This window comes from Mobula hypostoma, chromosome 1 (assembly GCF_963921235.1).
Source record: "Mobula hypostoma chromosome 1, sMobHyp1.1, whole genome shotgun sequence".
NCBI classification, from domain to species: domain Eukaryota; kingdom Metazoa; phylum Chordata; class Chondrichthyes; order Myliobatiformes; family Myliobatidae; genus Mobula; species Mobula hypostoma.
Genome location: NC_086097.1, coordinates 146,389,672 through 146,416,084, shown reverse-complemented (window position 1 = coordinate 146,416,084; position 26,413 = coordinate 146,389,672). Strand labels below are relative to the sequence as shown.

At 39.9% G+C, this 26,413-nt stretch overlaps 1 protein-coding gene across 1 annotated transcript in view; it reads left to right on the top strand.

The window, feature by feature from the left end:
• LOC134351436 (serine/threonine-protein kinase OSR1-like) overlaps positions 1-26,413 on the top strand; it is a 147,983-nt gene that overhangs the window by 26,235 nt on the left and 95,335 nt on the right. The window contains exon 2 of the mRNA XM_063057559.1: positions 20,818-20,930. Coding sequence (XP_062913629.1) covers positions 20,818-20,930 — 113 coding nt within the window. The remainder of the gene's footprint in view (positions 1-20,817; positions 20,931-26,413) is intronic.

Here is a 26,413-nt window from a genome sequence, read left to right as displayed (position 1 = left end):
GGACAAATATGTCCCTATCTCGAAAGGGTACTGTATCTCGTGAGGCTATCCTCATCTGGTTTAGTCCACCCCCCCCCTCCCAATTGAAGCAATGTACCAGAGTATGGCCCCTGTTGCATGCAAACAGCTACTTGGAGCCAGAGGTGAGACCTGAGTGTTCAGTGGAGACCAAAAATAAGTGAGCTGTCCCAGAATGGTTATGATCGGCCCCCTTCACCAGAGGTGCTACCCCATCCATGGACACTATATATACCCCTAAATATAGCTAAATACACCCAATTAAAGCAGTAATGATCTTTTGGATTTAAGCAGTGGCATGGTCAGTGTCTGACTGTTCTGGTGCTTTGCCTCTCTTTCCATTAATTTGGGCAAAAATACAGAAGAATATGTTAAATAAATTACTATTCATACAGTTTTAAAACAATGAAACCTGTGGAAACCTCTAGTACTTTCTTTCAAAGGCCTAAAAACTGCCATCCTAAATCCGATATGTACGTTCTGTTTTCAAACCTAAATCTGTGAACGTAGTTGCATCCTGTTGGGATTTTCTCAGTCATTTACTCCATTATTAATAGTTGCTCAATGGTAGTAAAGAGAAGAGGGCATGCCCTGGGTGATGGGGTCCTTAATGATAGACGCCACCTTTTTGAGGCATCTCCATTTTTAGGTTTCCTGGACATTCGGTAGGCTACTGCTCATGATGGAGCTGGCTAATGTTGCAGCTTTCTGCTGCATTTTCGCATCCTGTGCAGTGGCCTCTCCATATCAGATAGTGATGCAACCCAAGGTATGTCTCTTAAAATTTGCAAGATCTTTGACATGCCAATTCAACTCAAACACCTAATGAAATATAACTGCTGCTGTGCCGCCTTTGTAATTACACCTGTAATGTCCTGGTTATGATTTCTGCTGCTCTGCTGTGAGATATTTATTTTAGTTTTCTGGAAAAAGCAGTGTGTCCAGCTACCAAGAGTGTTTGGCTTTGGCTAAAGGTAAGGATCCTTTTTGTCCAACTTGGGAATGTTGTGTCAGCCTCTTGGGTTTATCTGGGTACATTTTGTAACTTTCTGCTCAGTGGGATGATTTAAGAGAATTAGGCAGGATCAGATTTCTGAAGGACAGCAGTCTGGTTTGGCAGTCTTTTGGCAGGAGCTGTGGAGTGGAGCACAGGGGAAGATGCCCACAGAATGCTGCTGAAAGCAGAGACCCTTTTGTAAGAAGTGCTTTGTGCAGACAAATGGTTCAAAGGAGGAAATGCCAATCTTCCTGAGTTAGCCAGTTTGTCTGAGATGGTCTTCGTGGGAAGCTCGAACTGTGGCTGGTATCTTTTACACAGAATGTGGGTCAGAGCATGAGTAAAGCATTACATCCATCTACTACAGGAGTGAGCTCCAACATTTGTGCAGGGATTCGCATAAATGTAGTTTTATTCTCCCTTTCAAAGTGTGCATAAAAGGTATTGAGCTCATCTGGGAGTGAAGCATCACTGCAATTCATGATGTTAGGTTTTGCTTTGTAGGATATAATGGCCTGCTGGCCCTGCCAGAGCTGACATGTATCCAATTCTGGAATGCCACAGATCTGCGCTCAGCAGACTATGAATCTCCTGGTTCATCCACTGCTTTTGATTTGGGTATGTCTGGTATATTTTGGAAGGAACACACTCATCCATACAGGTCTTGATGAAGTCGATAACTCTGGAAAATTCATTCAGACTCAAAACTGAAGCACTGGCTCAAAACAGTCCTGTAAGTGCTACTCCACCTCCCTTGACCATACCTTCTTGGGCCTCGCCACTGGTGCTGCAGCCTTTCGTCTCTGCCTGTCTGACTCTGCCATAGTTGGATGCATCAGCAAGGGAGATAAGGCTGAGTACAGGGCTACGGTAGGAGACTTTGTCACATGGTGTGAGCAGAATTATCTGCAGCTTAATGTGAAAAAGACTAAAGAGCTGGTGGTAGACCTGAGGAGAGTTAAGGCACCGGTGACCCCTGTTTCCATCCAGGGGGTCAGTGTGGACATGGTGGAGGATTACAAATACTTGGGGATACGAATTGACAATAAACTGGACTGGTCAAACAACACTGAGGCTGTCTACAAGAAGGGTCAGAGCCGCCTCTATTTCCTGAGGAGACTGAGGTCCTTTAACATCTGTCAGATGATGCTGAGGATGTTCTATGAGTCTGTGGTGGCCAGTGCTATCATGTTTGCTGTTGTGTGCTGGGGCAGCAGGCTGAGGGTGGCAGACACCAACAGAATCAACAAACTCATTCGTAAGGCCAGTGATGTTGTGGGGATGGAACTGGACTCTCTGACGGTGGTGTCTGAAAAGAGGATGCTGTCCAAGTTGCATGCCATCTTGGACAATGTCTCCCATCCACTACATAATGGACTGGATGGGCACAGGAGTACGTTCAGCCAGAGACTTATTCCGCCGAGATGCAGCACTGAGCGTCATAGGAAGTCATTCCTGCCTGTGGCCATCAAACTTTACAACTCCTCCCTTGGAGGGTCAGACACCCTGAGCCAATAGGCTGGTCCTGGATTTATTTCCTGGCATAATTTACATATTACTATTTAATTATTTATGGTTTTATTACTATCTAATTATGGTGCAACTGTAACGAAAACCAATTTCCCTCGGGATCAGTAAAGTATGACTATGAGAAGCACTGCCAGGTAATCGGACTTTCCAGAGTGTGGGCGTGGCATGACTCCGAATTCCACAGGTGATATTTTAGAGGTAGTTGCTCAGTGGCTTCAAGCTGGCCTGCTTGAAATCCTCCACAATGATGGGGAAGGCATCAGGCTGCTTTGTTTTGTGCCTGTTGATTATGGAGCTTAGGTCCTCCAGTGCCTGATGTTGGCCTGAGGTGGAATATACATCGCTACCAGGGTGATGGTAAAAGTTCACTTGACAGCTAAAAAGGGTGACATTTGATTGCTAGTTATTTTGGGTCAGGTGAGCAGGACTGAGACAGAGCTTCCATGTCTTTTCACCACAATGATTTAATTATGAAGCATACTCACCACCTCTGACTTTAAAAGACTAGGCTGTTCTATCTTTGGTTGAATGGTGAACCCATTGAGCTTCAGCACTGCATCCGAAATAGCATGAGGTAGCCATGTTTCAGTGAAGCAAAGTACACAGCAGTGCCTTATGTCCCTCTGGTACAGCAATCTTGCTCTGAGGTCTTCAATTTTATTTTCCAGAGACTGTACATTCACCAGAAGGATAGTCAGGAGTGGAGGTTTAAAGCTTTTTTTCCTTGAAGGGAAAACTACACTTGACATGAGTTTGCAGTCTGGGATCTGTCGATTTTGAGTATCAATAGATTTTTAAAACTACTTTAAACAATGTTACTTATGGAAGTACCCATGGCCCTGACTGGATTTTAGCTGTAGTAGTCTGGAACAGGAATATTTGATTCCAATCAGAGTTGTAAGCGATGAGTCGCCGCTTATCGACGCCATCTGTCCAGCACTCTGGAAACAATTTTAGTATTCTGTTGAAAGTTTCAGCTAAATGTAGGTAGTAATACCTTGAATGATGCCAGAAATGTTCATGATGCTGTTTTGAGGCTTGGATTAAAGCATTTCATCTGTTTATTTTTTTATATAAAACTTGAGTTAATGACAGCTAATTTGTTTTTCAGTGGTGATGAAACACTGAGTATAAAGTTGTATGTAATTGGTATTTACGCTATTAGAAGTTGCTGAGGTGATGCAGCACTGCAATGTTAATACCTCTGTTCCCGAGCATGTCTGCAACATTTGTAAAACCACAATTTAAATCAACAATGAACTAAGTGCTGCAATGGGCAAATGTTGACAGCATTAAGTTCTGTCATAGGTTGGAATGGGAGCAAAGGCAAGAACTGTTTGTTCAAAGTAAATTTATTATCAAAATACATTTGTCACCATATACAACCCTGAGATTCATTTTCTTGCAGCATTCATAATAAATACAAAAAAAGGTAGTATCGGTGAAAAACCACATATGACAAAGACAAACATCCAACGTGCAAAAGAAGACAAACTGTAAAAATACAAAAAGAAAAAACAACAATAAATATCAAGAGTATAAGTTGTGAAGTTTTTGAAAGTGAGTCCATAGGTTGTGGAACCAGTTTAATATTTGGTTGGGTAAAGTTGTCCTCTGGTTCGAGAACCTGATGGTTGAGGAGTAATAACTGGTCCTAAACCTGGTACAGTGGACCTGAGGCTCCTGTACCTCCTTCCTGATGGCAGCAGTGAGAAGAGAGCAAGGCCTGGAATGTGGGGTTCTTTGATGGGTGCTGCTTTCCTGTAACAGTGTTCCTTGTAGATGAGCTCAATGGTGGGGAGGGTTTTAATCTTGATGGACTAGGCTGAATCCATTACTTTTTGTAGGCTTTTCCATTCAAGGGCATTGATGTTGTAACTCCATTGCACATTTGTAGAAGTTTGTCAAAGTTTTGGGTAACATGCCAAATCTAAGAAAAAAAGAAGTGCTGCCCTGTGTTCTTTGTAATGCCATGACATTTTCTGAAAACACCCTTTGCACTGTTGTAAAGATCGAATTCTTGATTTTATTGGTGATGACATGTTCATTTGTACTGTTTATTTCCTCCTGCAGCACTGATCTATTCTCTATAAAATGTCTGAATCTTATTAATTCAGTAATTAATTTGAACATTAATTACTGTCCCATTGCCAGTAATGGAAATGCTGACAAAGTATTCATCAAGATCGGTGTGCGGCTCAACTTGAGCTCAGGGAACCATAAAGATGTGGAGAAAAAATAGACTATCTTTGAGCACTTGTTTCCATTAGGTAATTTAATCCTTGTGGATAATTTTTTTGCATTTTATTCATATCCTGAGTATTCAGTATACGAATTGCTGAAAATTAAGTTCCTAAATCGTAAATTCTGAATTGGAAAGCTGAATTACAAGTTGGTGCATGTATTTTGTTGCCTGCTCTGACAGAACTATTTATAGGGTTGAACAGTAATTTGAGTTGCCATTAGGTTGACATTAATCTTTTTTACATCAGCTTATTCATTGAGTTTCAAAGGATATGATTTTAATACTGAAGCAATTTGCTTGGTCAGCTAACAGACAAATTGTGCATTAGATTTGCTCCCCCTTGGCATAAGTTTTTTTTTTCTCTCCCCAGCTTTGTATTTTTAATCATTATTCAAGAAAGTGTACAACATTTTAACTGAAGGTTTATTACACATTATAGTAGTAGCTTGGGGTATTTCATTTTTGGAAAACTTTACAAAACAATTTTAATTCTAGTTTTCATAGAGGTTGCAAAAAATAATCAAAGTTAGATGTTCTAAATGTGTATTTTTGTCTGTTTGTAATTGCCCCTGAATTGAAGAGGTGACTACCAGTGAATGACAGTTGTATATTGACCATCTGGGAAAAGATGGCAAACTTCTTAACCTGAAGAACATTTGTAAGCCTGATGATTTTTTTTCTGTTGTGATAACCATTAGTTAACTTTTTTTTTACTGATTTATTATTGTACTTAAATTTCCAAAGCAGCTGGGGAAGAATCAGCTCTTTCAGATGAACTCTGCCACATTGTAAAATGCTGCTGAAACTAATTAGGAAAGTCTAGTACATAAACTTCAAATTAGTGAAATTGAAATATAAACAAACTGATCTAAAACTTGTAATTAAAATGCATTGACTTGTGATTTTGATATTGCAGTTTCCCTCGTAGTTTATTCAATATAGAATTTACAGCAAGTTTTCATTTGTTCATCAGTACTAGTTCTGACTGAAGAGCAGTCTACTCCCTTTGCCTGTGTAAAACAATTTTGCCTACCAGATTATGATGTAACAATAGATCTGTTATTGGCAGATGCAAGTTTGAAGGCTTCTGAAATTCCATGTTCAGTAGCAATTTTTGAAGCCTTCCAACGTTAAAATTGTATTGATATGTGACTTTATGATTTTGCTTGGGTTTGTAATTGAACAAATTGGTGTATTTTTTGATTTATCATTTCTTCAGTTGGTTGTTTTCTCTTGGGGGAGCAGGTTAACCCTGTGCTCATTGATGTATTGAAAATGAAAGGTAAAAACTTTAGGTTTAACCAACAGAGCAGTGGAGGTAAAGTAATTAAATATTTTAAGGTTAAAGTTGGCAGACAGTTGAACTCTTAAATGGACGAGCATGATGTGAGAATGGAGAAAATGGTGTTGAAGCTAAGGTTAAACAGCTTAATCGCGTTTAATAGAAAGGCAGGCCAAAGGCTACTGGTACTTTCTGTCTTTATAAATGAAATTCATATTAAATTAAGCACTTAGAATGTCATCTAACAATTGACTATTTGGTTCTCATGACTCACTGTTTGGTTTTATTGGTCATTTAAGAATGATACTTTGGGTAGGTTGCCATAGGCTGCCTTCTTCCTACCCATGGATAAGAAGCACTTGGGTGGTGTATGTGGGAGGAGCAAGTATGAAAGTTGGAAACTGCAGATAACTGTTGGCAGGGTGGTTTTGTTTTTTTGTTAGTTTTCTTTGGTACAGTATTCAATTTTTTTTGAAATCGTTAGAAATATCCCCACATAGTATAGTTCTAACATAATCTTTGAAAAACACTGAAGTACCAATAGTGCATGGTGTGTGTACGTAGAAGCTGAGATGTATATTTTGATTTACAGACATAAGTGTGCAAAAAATTACTGAACTTGTTACCTACATACAAGTTGCCTATTCCCCCCCCCATTTTGATCTTAAAATAACCTTGCATGAAAAGCAAAGCATAGCAAATGGAAATGCTGCGCATGAAGTGTACAGTTGAAGTCAGAAGTTTCAATACACCTTGGCCAAATACATTTAAACTCAGTTTTTCACAATTCCTGACATCTAATCCTAGAAAACATTCCCTGTCTTAGGTCAGTTAGGATCACCATTTTAAGAATGTGAAATGTCAGAATAATAGTAAAGAGAATGATTTATTTCAGTTATTTCTTTCATCACTTTCCCAGTGGGTCAGAAGTTTACATACACTTTGTTAGTATTTGGTAGCATTGCCTTTAAATTGTTTAACTTTGTCAAATGTTTTGGGTAGCCTTCCACAAGCTTCTCACAGTAAGTTGCTGGAATTTTGTTCCATTCCTCAGACAGAACTGGTGTAACTGAGTCAGGTTTGTAGGCCTCCTTGCTCGCCCACGCTTTTTCAGTGCTGCCCACAAATTTTCTATCAGATTGAGGTCAGGGCTTTGTGATGGTCACTCCAATACCTTGACTTTGTTGTCCTTAAGCAGTTTTGCCACAACTTTGGAAGTATCCTTGGGGTCATTGTCCATTTGGAAGACCCATTTGCGACCAGCTTTAACTACCTGGCTTGAGATTTTGCTTCAATATAGCCACATAATTTTCGTTCCTCATGATGCCATCTATTTTGTGAAGTGCACCAGTTCCCTCCTGCAGCAAAGCACCCCCACAACATGATGCTGCCACCCCTATGCTTCACGGTTGGGATGGTGTTCTTCGGCTTGCAAGCCTCACCCTTTTTCCTCCAAACATAATGATGGCCATTATGGCCAAACAGTTCAATTTTTGTTTCATCAGACCAGAGGACATTTCTCCAAAAAGTAAGATCTTTGTCCCCATGTGCACTTGCAATCTGTAGTCTGGCTTTTTTTTATGGCGGTTTTGGAGTAGTGGCTTCTTCCTTGCTGAGCAGCCTTTCAGGTTATGTCAATATAGGACTAGTTTTGTAAACGTAATTTTGCTGGATCAAATAACGACAGCGCAAAAAGGTCATTACTTGTCTTTTCACCCGTTTATTTCTTCGAGCTCAGTCGGCGACTCAACTTGGACCCGACATCAGGGAGAGACCCTTTCTCATCTCCTCGGCGGTTCTACGAGTTCACTGCCCGATGTCAGAATCGTCAGAAGTTATAAGGCCACCGATAGAAAAGAACAATCAGTTTGATAACCATTCTGGTCAAGTCAATGGACTATTGATACAGAGAACAATCAGTTTGATAACTATTCTGGTCAAGTCAATGGACTATTGATACAAAAGCACAATCAATTTGTTACACTCTAGCCACCTTAATTAAAGAAAGGAATGTCCTACTTGGTTTGCTGGAGCCACAACTTAATGACAACAATAAGAACATCTGTCAAATTTGTGCTTTAATTAAGAAAGGAATGTTCTAATTTCCATCAGGTACTGCTTTTTGTCAAAATCAAAAGGTGCGAAAAGCCCAGAGACGACTTGTGTGGATCTGGGCAAATTTTAACCCTTATATTACTCCAAAGAAAGCAGCTGTGAGACATTATTTAAACACACTGCAGTCACAGACATAATCAGTACTGAATCCATTGTTTACAGGAATCTTGAGAATCCCCCATTCCCTTAAACTTTATCAGTTTTACTGTGGATATGGATACTTGTCTACCTGTTCCCTCCAGCATCTTCACAAGGTTCTTTGCTGTTGTTCTGGGATTGATTTGTACTTTTCGTGTCAAAGTACGTTTGTCTCTGGGAGACAGAATGCGTCTCCTTCCTGCGTGGTTCCATGGTGTTTGTACTTGCGTGCTATTGTTTGTACAGATGAACGTACCTTCAGGCGTTTTGAAATTGCTCCCAAGGATGAACCAGACTTGACATCATCTTCTGACCTCAATCTGATATAAAATTTGTGGGTAGAACTGAAAAAGCATGTGCAAGCAAGGAGGCCTACAAACCTGACTCAGTTACACCAGTTCTGTCTGGAGGAATGGAACAAAATTCCAGCAATTTTCTGAAGTTTGTGGAAGGCAACTCAAAACGTTTGACCCAAGTTAAACAATTTAAAGGCAATGCTACCAGATACTAATAGTGTATGCAAACTTCTGACCCACTGGGAAAGTGATGAAAGAAATAAAAGCTGAAATAAATTATTCTCTTTACTATCATTCCAACATTTCACATTCTTAAAATAGTGATCCTAAATGACCTAAGACAGGGAATGTTTTCTAGGATTAAATGTCAGGAATTGTGAAAAACTGAGTTTAAATGTATTTGGCTAAGGTATATGTAAACTTCTGACTTCAACTGTACATCACTTAATTTAAAAATATTGATTGAGGTAACTTAGATGTTTAATTGCAACATGCTCATGTTTTGCAATAGTTCAATTAAGTTAAAATTGTATTGTTGATGATTTTAATTTGTACTCTGTTTCTGAGGCTCCCAGTTTAAGTGTCCAACAATAATCAGCTGGCATTGGTAGATTCCAGTTGCTCTGATATAATTTCTCCATGACTGCAATTTCCTGGTGAAACCTTTCACCATGCTCATCACTGACAGCGCCAAAATTTGCAGGGAAGAAGTCTAAGTGGGAAAGCAGAAAATTAATCTTTAGTAACATGTTACACTTCATGGTTTTGTATGCTTGAAGCATGTTAATCAACCAGCTGCACGTAGTTTGGTGCTCTGTAGTTGCCAAGAAAAATTTTAATAACATCCTTGAATGCCTTCCATGTGATTTTTCTCTGGTCCCACTTTGAATTGCCTGTCATTGATGACCTGTTTGATTTGTGGACCAACAAAAATTCCTGCCTTAAACTTGGGATCAGTTATTCCGGGCAACATATGTCTCAAATATCAAAATCCTTTGGAACTTTGCAGCCTTTCTAAAACCTGTCCTGCCATGCAGCATCAGCTCTGCCTAAGCCTTCCTGGACAAGATAGAAAACTTTTCAGCTTACATTGTGGGCAACATTTTAATTGACTTGAATTATGAATTGAAATAACAAATATAGGTGATGTAATACCCTGGTAAAGGTTTCACTGCTAACATTGCAGGGTTTTTCATGTAATGGTCTTTTTATAGAAGCAGTGTTTGGGTTATTGTTAGAGATGATGGGTGCTGAGGGATATGAGCCATCTAACCAGGACAGAAGGCTTGGGGAGCAGAGTTTTTTTTTGTACTTGACAGTGGTGTGAGCCTTTGTTTTTGTTCGGTGGGGGACAAAGAGAGAAGGCATCTGAGAGAATCTGGTCGTAGGATTCTATCCGTTGGGACCATGATTCAATGGAGCAAGGTGTGAGAATCTATTGAGGATTGGTGAATATGACTTTTGGAAGAGTTGAGCTCCAACCTGTGCACATTTGACTGTTTAATTATAACAGGCCCTTTTTGTTTGTTTCCTTTTCTTTACTAGCCCTTTATTAAAGTTAATATTTATAAATATATTTCCTTTATATGCAGTGTGTGGTCTGTTATTTCCTGGCAACGAGGTGTAACAAGGCAGCAAATCACACAGCATTCACACAAATTGTGGTTTGGGTGGGAGAGACACTCCAATTTCACGGATTTGGCAGGACCAAAGTGTGTATTTCCCAGATGTATGTGGCCTGAGAACAGTGGGTCTTTCGGCACTGAGTTGGAAGACTGCCAGCAAGGGACAATGAGCCGTTTCCTGAGATGCCCTAGAAGAAAGGGGCTTCAGTGATTCCAATAAAATGGTGCGAGGTGCAGAAATTTCATGCTGATTTTCGTGATCAGACCAAAATCCATAAGATACAGCCAAAAGTACTTAGGAAGCAAAATCTTTGTCTAGTGTTATCAATGAATATTCAAAGTATAGCTGAAGTTTAAATTAAATGTAGAAATGGCAGAGCTCTGGTAAGTCAGTATCATAAATTTCATATCAAAAACCTAAGGAGAGTCAGGAATTGTCATCAATTACAATGTCTAGTACGACGCAGATATTGTGAAGCAGGTTCTTTCTATCTTCAGTGCTGAATTAGCTGTGGTTTTTTTTGGGGGGCATCGGTTTTGTAAAATCGTGAGCATTCTGGGCTGGTGGTAACTGAACAATCTTGCTGAATGTTGCTTTGTGGCTCAATTGCAAATGACCACCATTGAGCTTGTTGTCATAGAAAAATCTGGCTACACAGCTGTAGAGAGACATTGCTAAGGTGGAAGGATTTAAGTAGTCTATCAACATGTGGAGTTGCTGCTGCTAGTTCATAGAAAAGGCCTGTATTTAGAGGCTATTCAGGGTATGTGTCTAAACGCTGCAGTTCAATGTTGGGTAGCTTTCCCAACACATTCTCACAGGCAGCCTCTGTACATTATTTCAGTGTTTGATTCCTAAATTGAGCCATGTAGAATGGTGAGCTTGTCATTTTGGCTGGAGCACCAGGTTTGACACAGCAATATGTTGACCGCATGGATGCTTGTAAACTACAGAGGCATGCCTTTGTATGTTTGAACTCCAGGACCAAGAATGCTACAATGAATTATTTCTTTAAAGGAGAGTGGTAAGTTGGGTACCAGAATATGGTTGATTCCAGTTAATTGGGCTGTCGGTTATTTGGGGAAACTACTTATTTTGTACAACTCTTAAAGAACAAAAACAAATCGAGAAGATAGCTGGGATTCCCTGACGAAGTCCTGACGAAGGGTCTCGGCCTGAAACGTCGACTGCGCCTCTTCCTATAGATGCTGCCTGGCCTGCTGCGTTCACCAGCAACTTTGATGTGTGTTGCTTGAATTTCCAGCATCTGCAGAATTCCTGTTGTTTGGGATTCCCTTTGTTTATTTAAGACAATATGCTGCTTATTTGGAGCAAAAGACATCATACAGTTTCTAGCAGTTATCGTGTGGCCGTTACACTACACCAGGATTCCCCAATTAGTTTTCCACAAGGGCTAAATTATGTTAAGCATGCCAAGCCAAGGGCCAAAATGTCCAGGGTTTTTTCATTGCGCCAGTAAGTTGTTTTATGGGCAGATGTTGTTGCTGCTATTACCATTATTATTATTATTAGTGGTAGTAGTAATAATTTTGGCCTGGGATTCTCAAAGCCTGTGTTGTGGGTCACACAAGAAAAATAAAAATGCACTGTTGAAACAAAATAAGTCCAAAACCAACCAGTTAATTATGACTCTATCACAACTGTCAGCTGTCACACTGAGAACTCATCCGGGACTTAAAACTCACTCACTCACTCAAAACATGGTAGTCTTCACCACTTCTCTTCCACACAGAGTTTTAGTAGTACTGCCTTTTCCACTGTTTCTGTTCTCTCATTTAATCTATTTGTTTTTAATTAAACTATGTAGCATTTGAAGTATGAAGTGTAGCTATAAATGAAATTATCAGTATTGTATTATTATACCACAATAAGATTGACAAATGGACAAAAATAAATTGATTCACGCACCAATTAGTGACAGTGACGGGATGAGGCAATCCTTCTGATGTTGGGCCTGTATTCTGTTGTGGCAATCCTGAGGCACTGGCAAAGTGCATTGGAGGGTCTGTTTCTGTCCTGGTTCTTGATAGAGTTCATAGAATAAAACAATAACTCACATGTGTATGTGGAGGGGAACAGTATGAGTAGAGCATTACAATAGCTCTTGTTGTGTTTGGATTGATCCAAAAGTCACTCACCCCAACGTCCTTGTGTTGTGTTGTGCTTTGAGCAAATCAGATGTTCCCATTTCCAAGACCTCCATCTGAAGAGTTGCCTCATCTATGGAAGGCATCAGCCTTTTGGCCTCTGCAGTCCACTGGCCGTCAACCGAAATGGAGAACAGCCGTCTCAGGAAGAGGAGGATGCCACCTGAGAGTTTAGGGGAGCTTTCAAATCGTTCCCTGAAGTTTTCTGTCAGGCTCGTCACGAAATCCTTCATCACTGGATCCTTCCGCATTTCGTTCTTCTCGCAATGCTCCCACAGACATGGGACGCAGCTTTTTCTGGTGGATGGAGCATAGGTGTTCAGAGAAGCGGTCTCCCAGTCTACTTTGGGTCTTACTGGTATACATGAGGCCACACCAGGAGCACTGGATACAGTAGATGATCCCAACAGACTCTCAGGTGAAGTGTCACCTCACCTGAAAAGACTGTTTGGGGCCCTGAATGGTAGTGAGGGAGGAGGCATAGGGACAAGTGTTGCACTTATCCTTGCAAGTGGAACAATTGCCAGGAGGGATATCATTGGGGAGGGATGAATGAACAAGGGGGTCGCAAAGGGAGCGATCCCTGCAGAAAATGGGGAGAGAAAGATGAGCTTGGTGGTAGGATCCTGTTGGAGATGGCAGAAGTTATGGGGAATTATGTGTTGGACACGGAAAGTTGTAGGTGAGGACAAGAGGAACCCTATCCCCGCTGGGGTGGCGAGAGAATGGGGTGAGGGCAGACGTGTGGCTGAGGGCGGCATTGAAGGTGTTTATTTATTTTTGTATGTACAGCTTCATAAAACCATTTTTATTTTAATATTTGGTTCTTGATTTAATTCAGTTTATCGGACACTGCAGAGAAGATGCCTGTGCAAACACAGTGGGGCTAGAAAGTTTGTGAACCCTTTAGAATTTTCTGTTTCTGCATAAATGTGACCTAAGATGTAATCTGATCTTCAAGCAAGTCCTAAAACTAGATAAACAGAACCCAATTAAATAAATAATACACAAAACATTATACCTGCTCATTTTTTTTTGAGAAAAATGATCCAATATTACATGTATTTGTTGGAGAAAGTATGTGAACCTTTGCTTTCAGTAACTGGTGTGACCCCACCGCCTTGTAACTTGAGTCAATCATTTCCAGTAACTGTTGATCAGTCCTGCACAGTGACTTGGAGGAGTTTTAGGCCATTTCTCCTATAAAACTGCTTAAACTCTGATATGTTAGTGGGCTTCCTTGCATGAACTGCTTGCTTCAGGTCCTTCCACAACATTTCTATAGGATTAAGATCAGGACTTTGACTCGGCTATTCCAGAATGTGAAATTTCTTCTGCTTTAGTTATTCTTTGGTCAACTGACTTGTGTCTTTAGGGTTGTTGTCTTGCTGCATGTCCCACTTTTTCTTGAGCTTCAGTTCGTGGATGGATACCCAACTTTTTCCTGTAGAATATGCTGGTACAATTCAGAAATCATAGATCCATCAATTATGGCAAGCCATCTTGATCCAGAGGCAACAAAGCAGGCCCAAACCATGACACTGCCACCACCGTGTTTCATAGATGGGATGAGGTTCTTATGCTGGAATGCAGTGTTTGCTTTTCACCAAACATAACGCTTCTCATTTAAGCCAAAAAATTATATTTTGGACTTGTCTGTTCACAGAACATCCTTCCAAGAGGCTTATGGATTATCCATGTGATCTTTAGCAAACTTTAGTTAGGTAGCAATGTTCTTGGAGGGTAGTGACTTTTCCCTTGCAATCCTGTCATGCATGCCATTGTTGTTCAGTGTTTACCTGATGGTAGACTGATGACACTGACATTAGCAAATGTAAAAGAGGCCTGTAGCTTCTTAGATGTTATCCTGGAGCTCTTTGTGATCTCCTGGAATACTACCCTCCTCACTCTTGGTGTGATTTTTGTTGGTCAGCTACTCCTGGGGAGAGTAACAAAGGTGTTGAATTTCTTCCATTTGTGCACTATCTGATTATGGATTGGTGGAGCCCAAACTCTTTAGAAATGGTTTTGTATCCTTTATCAGTCAACAACTTTTTTTTCTCTCAGGTCCTCAGAAATCTCCTTTGATCGAGGCATTGCACAATTCCAAAAACCTGTGTGGAGAAGATCAGACTTTGATAGTGAAGACCCAGGTTTATGTTCTTTAAATAGGGCAGGTCCTCCCACACTCAACCTGATTGTCATCCCATTGATTGAAAAGCCTGACTTTAATTTCCCCTTTAAATGAATTGATAATCCTAGAGATTCACTTATCTTTTCCAAAAATACATGTAATATTGGATCAATTTTCTCAATAAATAAAAGAACAACTGTAATGTTTTGGTTATTTATTTAATTGGATTCTCTTCATCTAGTTTCAAGACTTGCATAAAGATCCGATCATATTTTGGGACTCTATAGTTAGGGAGTTAGGTGATTCTGTGGATGCAGGAAAGAAACACAGTTGATAGTTTGCCTCCTTGGTAGCAAAAGGGAGGAGGTCCTGAAATCAGACTACAGGGAGTTAGCGAAGAAGCTGAGAAGCAGAACCCCAAAGGTAGTCATCTCGGGATTGCTGCCTGTGCCACGTGACAGTGAGTATAGGAATAGAATGAGCTGAAGGATAAATGCATGGCTGAGGGATTGGAGCAGGGGGCAGGGATTCAGAATTTTCAATTATTGGGACAGGCGTGACCTATACAACAAGGATGGGTTGCACTTGAATCCGAGGGTGAACAATATTCTGGCAGGGAGGTTTGCTAAGGCTATTGGGGAGAGTTTAAACTAGAAATTGCTGAGGGGTGGGAACTGAACTGAAGAGATGGAGGAAGGGTCAGCTGGTTCACAAATAGAGAAAACTTGTAGGCAGTGAGAGGGAGGATGGGCAGATGGTAGAGAAGGAATGTGTGCAGATTGATAGTTTGAGGTGTGTCTAATTTAATGCATGGTGTATGAACAAAGCAGATGAGCTTAGAGTGTGAATCAGTACTTGGAGCTATGATGTTGTGGCCATTACAGAGACTTGGATGGCTCAGGGGCGGGAATGGTTACTTAGCGCCAGGCTTTGTATGTTTCAGAAAGGACACGGGGGGAGGGAGGTGGCGGAAAAGACGCTGGGGCATGAAACTGCTGATTAGAGATAGTATCATGGCTGCAGAAAAGGAGAAAGTCGTGGAGGGGTTATCTACTGAGTCTCTGTGGGTGGAAGTTAGAAACAGGAAGGGGTCAATAACTCTACTGGGTGTGTTTTGTTTACAGACCACCCAAAAGAATAAGGGACGAATTCTGGAACGGTGCAATAATAACAGGGTTGTTGTGATGGGAGATTTTATTTTCCCCAATATTGATTGGCATCTCCCTAGAGCAAGGGGTTTAGATGGGGTGGAGTTTGTTAGGTGTGTTCAGGAAGGTTTTCTGACACAATATGTAGATAAGCCTACAAGAGGAGGGGTTGTTCTTGATCTGGTATTGGGAAATGAACCTGGTCAGGTGTCAGGTCTCTTAGTGGGACAGCATTTTGGAGATAGTGATGACAATTCTATCTCCTTTACCATAGCATTGGAGAGAGACAGGAACAGACAAGTTAGGAAAGTATTTAATTGGAATAAGGGCAAATATGAAGCTATCAGGCAGGAACTTGGAAGCATAAATTGAGGGCAGATGTTCTCAGGGAAATGTATGGCAGAAATGTAAATTTTCAGGGGATATTTGTGTGGCGTTCTGCATAGGTACGTTCCAATGAGACAGGGAAAGGATGGTGTACAAAAGCTGTGGAAAATCTAGTCAATAAGAGGAGCTTACGAAAGGTTCAAAAAAAAAACTGGTAATGATAGAGATCTAGAAAATTATAAGGCTAGCTGGAGGATGTGCTGGAGCTGTTGAAAAGCATCAAGTTGGATAAGTCACTGGGACCAGGTGGGATATACCCCAGGCTACTGTGGGAGACGAGGGAGGAGATTGCTGAGCTTCTCGCAATGATCTTTGCACCATCAATGGGGACAGAAGAAGTTATGGAGGATTGGTGGGTTGCAGATCTACCAATCTATCTATTCAAGAAGGGGAGTAGAGAGAGCCCTGGAAATTATAGACCAGTGAGCCTAAATGTAGTGTATTCGGATTTCAGCAAGGCATTTGATAAGGTACCCCATGCAAGACTTATTGAGAAAGTAAGGAGGCATGGGATTCAAGGGGACCTTGCTTTGTGGATCCAGAATTGGCTTGCCCACTGAAGACAGAGTGGTTGTAGACAGGTCCTATTCTGCTTGGAGGTCGGTGACCAGTGGAGTACCTCAGGGATCTGTTCTGGGACCCCTTCTTGGTGATTTTTTTTATAAACGACCTGGATGAGGAAGTGGAGGGATGGGTTAGTAAATTTGCTGATGACTCAAAGGTTGGGGTGTTGTGGATAGTGTGGAGGGCTGTCAGAGGTTACAGCAGGACATCAATAGGATGCAAAATTGGGCTGAGAAGTGGGAGATCGAGTTCAACCCAGATAAGTGTGAGGTGGTTCATTTTGGTAGGTCAAATATGATGGCAGAATATAGTATTAATGGTAAGACTTTTGGCAGTGTGGAGGACCATAGGACACTCAAAGCTACTGTGCAGGTTTACTCTGTGGTTAAGACATACAGTGTATTGGCCTTTGTCAACCGTGAGACTGATTTCAGGAGCCGAGAGATAATGTTACAGCTATATAGGACCCTGGGTTAGACCCCACTTGGAGTACTGTGCTCAGTTCTGGTCACTTCACTACAGGAAGGATGTGGAAACTATAGAAAGGAGATTTACAAGGATTGAGGAGCATGTCTTAGGAGAATAGGTTGAGTGAACTTGGTCTTTTCTCCTTGGAGCGACAGAGAATGAGAGGTGACCTGACAGGTGTATAAAATGATGAGAGGCATTGATCACATGGATAGTCAGAAGCTTTTTCCCGAGGCTGAAATGGCTAACACGAGAGGGCACAGTTTTTAAGGTGCTTGGAAGTAGGTACAGAGGAGTTGTCAGGGGTAAGTTTTTTACGCGGAGAGAGTTGAGTGCACGGAATGGGCTGCCAGCAATGGTGGTGGAGGCGGATACAATAGCCTTTTTTAAGAGACTCTTGGATAGGTACATGGAGCTTAGAAAATTGGAGGGCTATGAGTAACCCTAGGTTATTTCTAAAGTAAGTACATGTTCAGCACAGCATTGTGGGCGGAAGGGCCTGTATTGTGCTATAGGTTTTCTATGTTTCTATATTTATGCAGAAATTGAGAAAATTCTAAAGGGTCAACAAACTTCCTAGCACCACTACAAAGAACTCATGACCTCAAGGATTAGGTTGTTTTGATTTCTTAACTTTTAAAAACTTACAATGTGGTTCTGTTAGACTTGATATGCATTCTCAGTAGCAAATCCATTTGTTGAGTAATAGGGCATATGCTTCCTGCTCTTTGTGGGCAATTGCCCTACTATGTCCTGCAGTTTTGAATCTTGATGCATGCATTTTGTAAAGAAACAGCATGACTTAATCTCAGTCCCGCAAAAGTGACTTTACCACAGATATCAAAACTGCTGAGTAAATTCTCAAATCATAGCAAACCTAATTAATGTGTCTGCACTGCTTCATAGGTGGTGTTCTGATATTGGGTAACCACTATGTCCCCAAGTTATTTGGAGGCAAGAGAAGAGATTGCTGGGGCCTTGGCCAATATCTTTGTGTCCTCTCTAGCCACAGACAAGGTCCTGGAGTACTGGCGAGTAGCTGATGTTCCATTATTCAAGAATGGAAGCAGGGAATAATCCTAGAAAACATAGACCAGCAACTCTCATGTCTGTGGTAGGGAAGTTACTGTAAAGAATTATTTGGGATTGGATTTCTGTATTTAAAAGTCCATGGTGTAAATTAGGAAAGCCAGCGTGGATTTGTGCATGTTGCAGCTTTCTAAAGCTCTAGTTAGGTTGCATCTGGAGTACTACATTCAGTTCTGGCCACCCCATTATAAGAAGGATGTTGAGGCTTTGGAAAGGGTGCAGAAAAGGTTTACCAGGATATTGCCTGGATTCAAGGCCATGTGCTATGAAGAATGGTTGGACAATCGTGGGTTGTTTTCACTGGAGCGGCAGAGACTGAGGGAGATCTGATGGGCATTGACAAATTATGAGAGGCATAGATGGAGTAGAGAGACAGTCCTTTTCCTTAGGTTGAAATGTCTCATACCAAATGGTATGAGACATTTAAGTTATGGGGAGTAATTTCATGTGAAATGTGAGGGGCAAGTTTTTTTATTTTTAGAGTGGTGGGTACCTAAAATGCGCTTCCTGGGATGGTGGTAGAATCAGAAACATGAGAGACTTTTAAGAGACATTTAGATAGGCATTTGAATATGAGGAAAATGGAAGGACATTGTGTAGACAGAAGAGATTAGTTGTCCATTTGCATTCTAATTTGAATGGTTTGGTACAAATTGTGGGCCGAAGGGCCTATGCTTGCACTGTACTATTCTATGTTCTTGAATAAATAATAAATATGATCTTGCTAACATTAGTCACTTCTCAAAAGGAACATAGAAAAACAAAACATAAACACTAGATTCTGCAGATGCTGGAAATCCAGAACAACACATGCAAAATGCTGGACGAACTCTGCAGATCAGGCAGGATCTTTGGAAATGAATAAACAGTTGATATTTCTGCCCATGGCCCCTCATCAGAACTGGAAAAGAAGGGGAGGGGAGGGACTACATGCTAGAAGGTGATAGGTGAAGCCAGGTTGGGGGGGGGAAGGGAAATGAAGTAGGAAGCTGGGAGGTGATAGGTGCAAAAGATAAAGGTTTGGAGGAGTAATCGGATAATGGGTGATGGGAGAAATGGAAGGAGGGGCACCAGGGAATGTGATGGGCAGGAAAGAAGAGGTAAGAGAGGGGCTGGGGGCGGGGGGAATAAATTGCTGCAAATTAGAGAAATTGGTGTTTTTGTCATCAGCTTGGAGGCTACCCAGAAGGAATGAGGTGTTGCTCCTCCAAGCTGTTTCATCTACCATCCCATGAGCCTCTGCATCCAGTACATCAAGTAGGGTTGCCAACTTTCTCACTCCCAAATACGGGACACTTGCGTTTACCCTGAGAAAGACATGAAGCCTTGCGCGGGCACCTGTGTGCGCATGTATGACATGCATGTGTCTACGTGCTGATTTTTTTTCTGCAAATCGGTTTTGGCTTAATCTTCCTGATTCTATTAAGTGAAACTACACTGCACATACATTATTTCTACTTTATATAGGCTGTGTATTTGACACATCATTCCTGCTTTCACTATATGTTAGTGCTATTTTAGGTTTTATGTGTTATTTGGTATGATTTGGTAGGTTATTTCAAGTTCAACAGTGCGTGACAGGGAATGAGGAAAGGTGCAGCTGACTCGTATTGTTTCATATCACGAAATCATATGGTTTCCTCACGGCTCAGTAGCACATGCTTTGAGGCCTGGTGGTTGGGGGCTACTGTTCTAGCTTGTACTACTTTCCCTCCCCCATATGTCTTATTCTGACATCTTCCCCCCCCCCCCACTTCCTTTCCAGTGCTGATAAAGGGTCTCTGCCAGAAATGTCAACTATGCTGCCTGTGTGTGTGTGTGTGTGTGTGTTTTTCTGGAAATCTGAGCTAAAAGTACAGGATGATAAGTTCGTGGCCTATGGTAGAAGGAGATGAGTTATACAGCTCTTGTTACATGCATGTGTAGTTCAACAAGTGATAATGCAGAAAGTTTGAAGTTAATAATTCATTGCCTTCTACCTTCGGCTATGAACTTATCAAACACCCCCGCTGTGGACCACTTTCTGGAGGCTCAAGACGCCGTATGCTCCTCGACCGCTGGACTAAGTGCGTAAATGTAAGAGGGGACTATACGAACTTATCAATCACCCCTTAGTTTCATTTTCACTCCTGGCTGTTTCTGGCATTTCCAAGCCTGAATGCTTGGAATCACAGTGAACAAATCAGTTTGAATTCCCTCTCTGCTTATTTCTCGCTAACTATCAGTGACAAAAATCATTGCTTTTTGAATGCAAACACATGCAATTGCCGTTATTTTAAAAACTGATCACTAAGTACAGTGTAATGTTTAATGGCCAAGCAAGTGTATGTGGTGCTAGTTAGAAACTGTTCAGGAACAGTCTCCTATTCCAGTTAAGTGACATAATGTCCCAAAAAAATGAAGAGAAACTGGCCGGGGTTCACAATTTAGTTTTTGTTCTTTAAAAGCTGCCCCAGTTTGCAACGGCCCAATTAACTGTATTTTGAAGATCTTTGGGGCAACTGTTAATATTTGTTGGAGGATGTTCCACGCAGAAAGATTTGTAAAATAATTGTTTAGGGTATAAAATTAGTGCTTTTGTTGAAGGTGTATTCTTTTTGTTGTTATTCCAGGTAGTGGAGCCACAGCTGTGGTTCAGGCTGCCTACTGCATCCCAAAGAAGGAACGAGTTGCAATCAAACGCATCAATCTGGAAAAATGTCAGACCAGCATGGATGAACTTCTGGTAACTTAAGAGCCTTCATTCCAGACGTTGGATGGGATGGTTGTGTTGGGACTAAAAACTATTGCATAGTTTAGAACAGTTATACATGTTACTTGTAAAATCCTAACTATTGAAAGGAAAGTTCAAAACAAGTATTCATAAACTGTATCAAAAAAAGTAAAAGAGACTAGAAATAAATTTTCCATTGTCTAAAATAGACACAGCTTTTGTAGCTCACTACTGATCTTTCCCATTGTTATACATTTCCATTATTTTACCTTTTCAGGCTTCCATGAATTGAGATGACAAAATGAAAGGCTGAGCATGTAAATAATGAAGGATTTTTCAAGAGCAGTTTTGCTATATAGTGGATACAAAGTTAAGAAAAATGGGAATTCCAGACTTGACAAATCCAGATTTTATTTCTTTTAACTGATTTAGTCATCTGTAGCATAGAAAAAATGTGCTTAAATGTAGAATGATTTCACTTTATTGCAATAAAACCTTTGAGAATTTCATATGTTGAATAGTTTGAAAACAAAATTAATATATTTTGTATCAGTTTTCCAGAAAGATGAGCATCAGAGATAACGAGGATAATTGATGCTATTTTAGCCTGGCAGTAGTAGGAGGAATGCTAGATTATTATGGAAGTAACAGTGGAACATGCAACAAGCCTTTCAACCCAGAAGGTTATGCTGAACTATTTAAGCCTGCAGATAGTCCTTCTATTTCATTATTCTTCTATTCTCTGTATATTCATGTGCCTATCAAAATTTATGCATTTAATTTTATGAATTTCTGTTTTGGCCTCTGCCACTTCAGACTAAACAACCCAGCTCTCCTCATAGTACATGCCTTCTAATCGATCCAGTATCCTTGTAGACCTGTTCTGATCCCTCTCCATCATCCCCATGTCCTGCCTGTAATGGAGCAACCAGAAATGAATGAAGTACTCTTGATGATGTGGCCTGACCAGAGTTTTGTACAGCTGCAACAGAACTGTGCCTGATCCTATTATTTGTAAGTGCAGGAAGTTAACATGAATTTATGAAAAGAAAATTGTTGATTAACTGCCGGAGTTTTTGAACATGTAAATGGAAGAATAAATAAGTGGGTGTTATGTCTTTGGACCTCTAGAATACTTTTGATGAATGTGCCAAACTGTAAGTTATTAAGCAAAGTTTTGGGCACATGTGATGAGGGTAATGTATTGTTATGGATTGAGGCAATTAAGATAAGAACAAAAAATTTAATTGGGTCATTTTTAGGTTGGGAGACTGTGATTAATGGAATGCTTTGGGGATCAGTGACTGGACCCTAGCTGTTCACAATCTATTCAGCTGTTTGGATGAGGAGACCTAGTGTAATATATTCATAACTTGCTGAGCTTACAGTAAAAGTTATGGGGAGAATGCAAAGAGTCTTCAAAGGAATGGAGATAGCCGAGCTGAATGAGTAAAGATGTGGAAGATAGGGAAGTATAGAAAATGTGGAGTCGTCTCCTTGAATCAAGAAAATACAAAATAGAATTTGAATATAAGAGTAAAGACATGCTATTGCAATTAAATTGGGCCCTGGTGAAATGGCAGCCTCAGTATTGCGTACAGGTCCATAGAAGGATATTCATGGAATAACAAATGAAGACTGAATCTTAAGATGTCTGGAGTGTCCTATGATTAGTCTTCCACAGACTAAGGCTGTACTTGCTAGTTTTGAAGTGTAAGATTAGGAAGTCATTTTATTGAAGTTTGTGCACTTTGATTTGGAGGAATATTTTTCGCAGCAGGGTGGGCTAGATTATTTTCCGGTGAGGTGGTCTTGCTTTTTTTTTTGACGTTTGGAGATTTTTGTGTTGGGGCATTCTGGGTTTTTTTATTTTATGGGGTAAGGTCTGCAAGAGCCCACAGTGCAATTTAGGAGATTTTTGGATGGGTTGTTTGCTGTGTACATGGCTAATTTATTTTGAACATGTTGAGATAAAAGAATAAATGGTCCATTTATAGATTTCCAACATTTTATTTATATTTGGAATAATCTCTCAATTTACATTTGCTCCATACTTTGGACTATTGCAGAATATAGAAATTGGTTAGGGAGATATCGCCATCTGTCCTGGTCATGCTTCTTATCTTCCTGTTCCTTTTGTTACTTGGTTTTGTGGTAGTCTCATGCTTCAATCAAAGAATGGAATTTGACCCAGTTATCTTAGCTGTAAGCTTTAGGTCGTGGCTTTAAAAAGTTAACAGATTGTGCTGCATTGTCTGTTCTTTGGGTGCAACATTTAATCAAGGTTTTCTTTGTTTGAGTTTATGACATTGTAAAATTGAATTTTAATGAACAGGGATTTTTTTTTGTATTTGTTGTTTGAAAGTACCTTAATGATGAGTCAAAATATGTGATAAGCTAGCAGTAGTGTGACGATTTATCATTTACCCACAATCCCAAAATGTATGAAAATTATTGTACCATAATACTATATTGTAGTCAGTGACGGCAAAAACACAAAAATGATGAGAAAGAACAATTTCTAAAAGTGAGAGGAATCTACTGCTTTACATAGGAATACACATGTTTATGTACATGTGTTTTAAGAAAAGACTGCTTTATAGCAAAATTGATATTGCACTTCAGGGTTGAATCCACTTTATGCATAATATCTAGAAATGAGAGTAGAAAAAATAAATATGGATGGTTTATTCATTTTGCATTGTTTAATTTCTCTCTCGCACAAAAAATTTGTAAGTGCTAAGTCAAATTATTTGTCATATGCATATATCTATCTATCTATCTACATGTCCAATTAAAATTTTAATTGCAGTAGCATCACAGGCACATAATATATATAAACAGAATTCACAAGAAAAACATAAATTATACATTTTTTTTACAAGAAAACACTATTAGAACAAATAAGCAAAATCCATATTAGTTCAAAGTGGTCATACTGTTGCTAATCTGTAGTGATTATGGTTTTGCTGTTTGGTTCAAGAACTGAATGGTTGAAGGGAAGTAGCTGTTCTTGAATTTGGTGGTTTGGAACTTCAGACTTTTGTACCTCCTGGCTTGATAGTAGTTGTGAGAAGATGGCATGGTCCAGATGATGGGGACCGTAGATGATGTATGTTGCCTTCTTGAAGCAGCACCTCCTATAGGTACTGCTAGCGGTGGGAAAGGATGTGCCTGTGATGTACTGGGCAGGGTCCACTGTTCTCTGAATCTTCTTGTATTCCGGCACGTTCACGTTGCCATACTAGACCAGATGCTTTTAACAGTACATCTGTAGAAGTTTGTAAAGGTGAATTTCCGTAACCCAATTAGAATCAACATAGAGCTTCCTGTAGTCTAGACAGATGCTTCAATGCGTTAAAGCGTAGAGGGATATGAAATAAGTAGTCATGTGGAATTAGTATTGATAGCTGTGATGGTCAGCTTAGATAGTGGACTGAAAGGCCTTCCTCTATGCTGTGCATCTGTGACTATAAAGATGTAAACCAAACATTTGATTTAGTGGGATTGAGACCGCACTATAAAATGGAACAATGGATCTCAACTGAATCCCCATTATTCTTTGTGTCTGCAGAAGTTGATGTTAGTAGTCTGGGTGGGTGTGTGTAGTAAGGAAGGTCAACCAGAAGCTATGGCATCAAGTTGCTCACTTAATAGATTCAAGGTACCATGACTCAAGGATTTGCCGACTCCCAAGTAAATATGAGTGCACTATTTATAAGTAGGTCAGTGAACAACCCAGTTCTAAAACATCTTGTGATATCTCTGGACTGTGCTATTATTGAAACTCCTAATTTTTTTTCAGGGTTATAGGGAGTTTAGTGAAAAAATTGCCAACATGCGTTAATTCTTCCGCGCTCCATAAGTAACTCAAGGTATGATGGTTAGATCACTACTGTGAATCTTTCTGGTTTAACTTCAGCCTTATCATGACAAGTTGTCATTTCAAAAGCTACCAGCCCAGATGAGCTATGCATATTCCCCTTATTTCCTTCAACTCGAGGGGTGAGGTCATTTTCCAGATCAATATAATTTTCAAACCTTCACATAGGGGCTTTGCACAATATTTCCATCTGTTTACGGAATAGCAAGTCAGACTGGCATAGAGAAAGAAGGAAAACCTTGATTACTGTCTGTCACCTCCATTGTTGAATTTCCAAGAGGGACAGCTAATTTTTTTTTTAATTTTATTTTTATTTGGATAAGGAATTCACAATTATCATGTACTTTTTTCACACATATAACCTTTTCCATTTTTTTATATGTATAAAACTACAATTATTTATACATTCTTAAGTACACATTGAGATGATTTAAAAGGAAAATAAATATTTAAATAGATAATTATGTACTGTGGTAAATCTAGCCTATTAGGCTAAGTAATGAAATTAGTTGTTAAGAAAAATGGTAATAATAGTTTCCATACAACCCTTCTGGACCATTTCCACTGGTCCAAAATGTTGCATACAAGCCTATATACCAACCATTGTAGGTGTTTATATCCCAATTTGTTTGTGCTTGTTCCTGCCCGCAGACATAATTATCCAATCCCTATGTACTTATTTACTTAATTTTTTCATTTTTTTTTATCCCTTTCCCAAATCTTTCCCTTTACTTGTGTTAATTCTCTATTTTCCAAAAAAAAACAAACATTTAGACTAGGGGTGCTTACGTTAGCAATATTACTGTGTTGATGAGAAGAGCAATATAAATCATTAGGAGAGTCATCTAAAGTCTGCTCGCATTGGGGTTATATATTCAATCCATTTATTCCAGATTTGATAAAATGTTTCTTTTTGAGTTCTCGGGGAGTAAGTCAACTTTTCCATTTTAAATATTTCTAAGATAATTTTGTACCAATCTTCTAATGTAGGTGGTATTGGATTTAGCCATTTTCTAGTGATTGATTTCTTACTTGCTGCTAAGAGGGCCTGCAGCAACTTTATATCTTCCTTCTGTTCAAGGAACAATACATGCCCCAAATAGAGCGTGTCAAAGTTCAGAGGTATCTGGGACCTAGGTACCTTAACTAATGTTCTATGAATACCTTCCCAAAATAGACTTAATTTAGGGCAATCCCAGAAAATATGAAAATGATTTGCCTCCTTGGAGCCGCACCTTCTCCAACACATCACATTTGTATCTTTATATTTTTCCTGATATGGGGTCTTGAAGTATCTTATAATGTTTTTCCAACAATGTTCTCTCCAAGTCAAAGAATTGGTCGAGGACCATTGAAAGCAGCAGATTTTCCCCCAAGCCTCCTCTGAAAGTACCAACCCCGCTTCTTTCTCCCACTTCTCTTTAATATACAGTGTATTTACATTTTTAGCATGGGAGAGTGCATTATATAGGCGAGAAACTGATTTACTAGGTATTGAACTGCAAGCCGAATTCAGAATCTTGAAAAATTCTAATTCTACTGTTGATAGGTCTGTATATCTACAACTCTGGTTAACATAGTTTCGTATTTGAAGGTACCTAAAAAAGTCGTC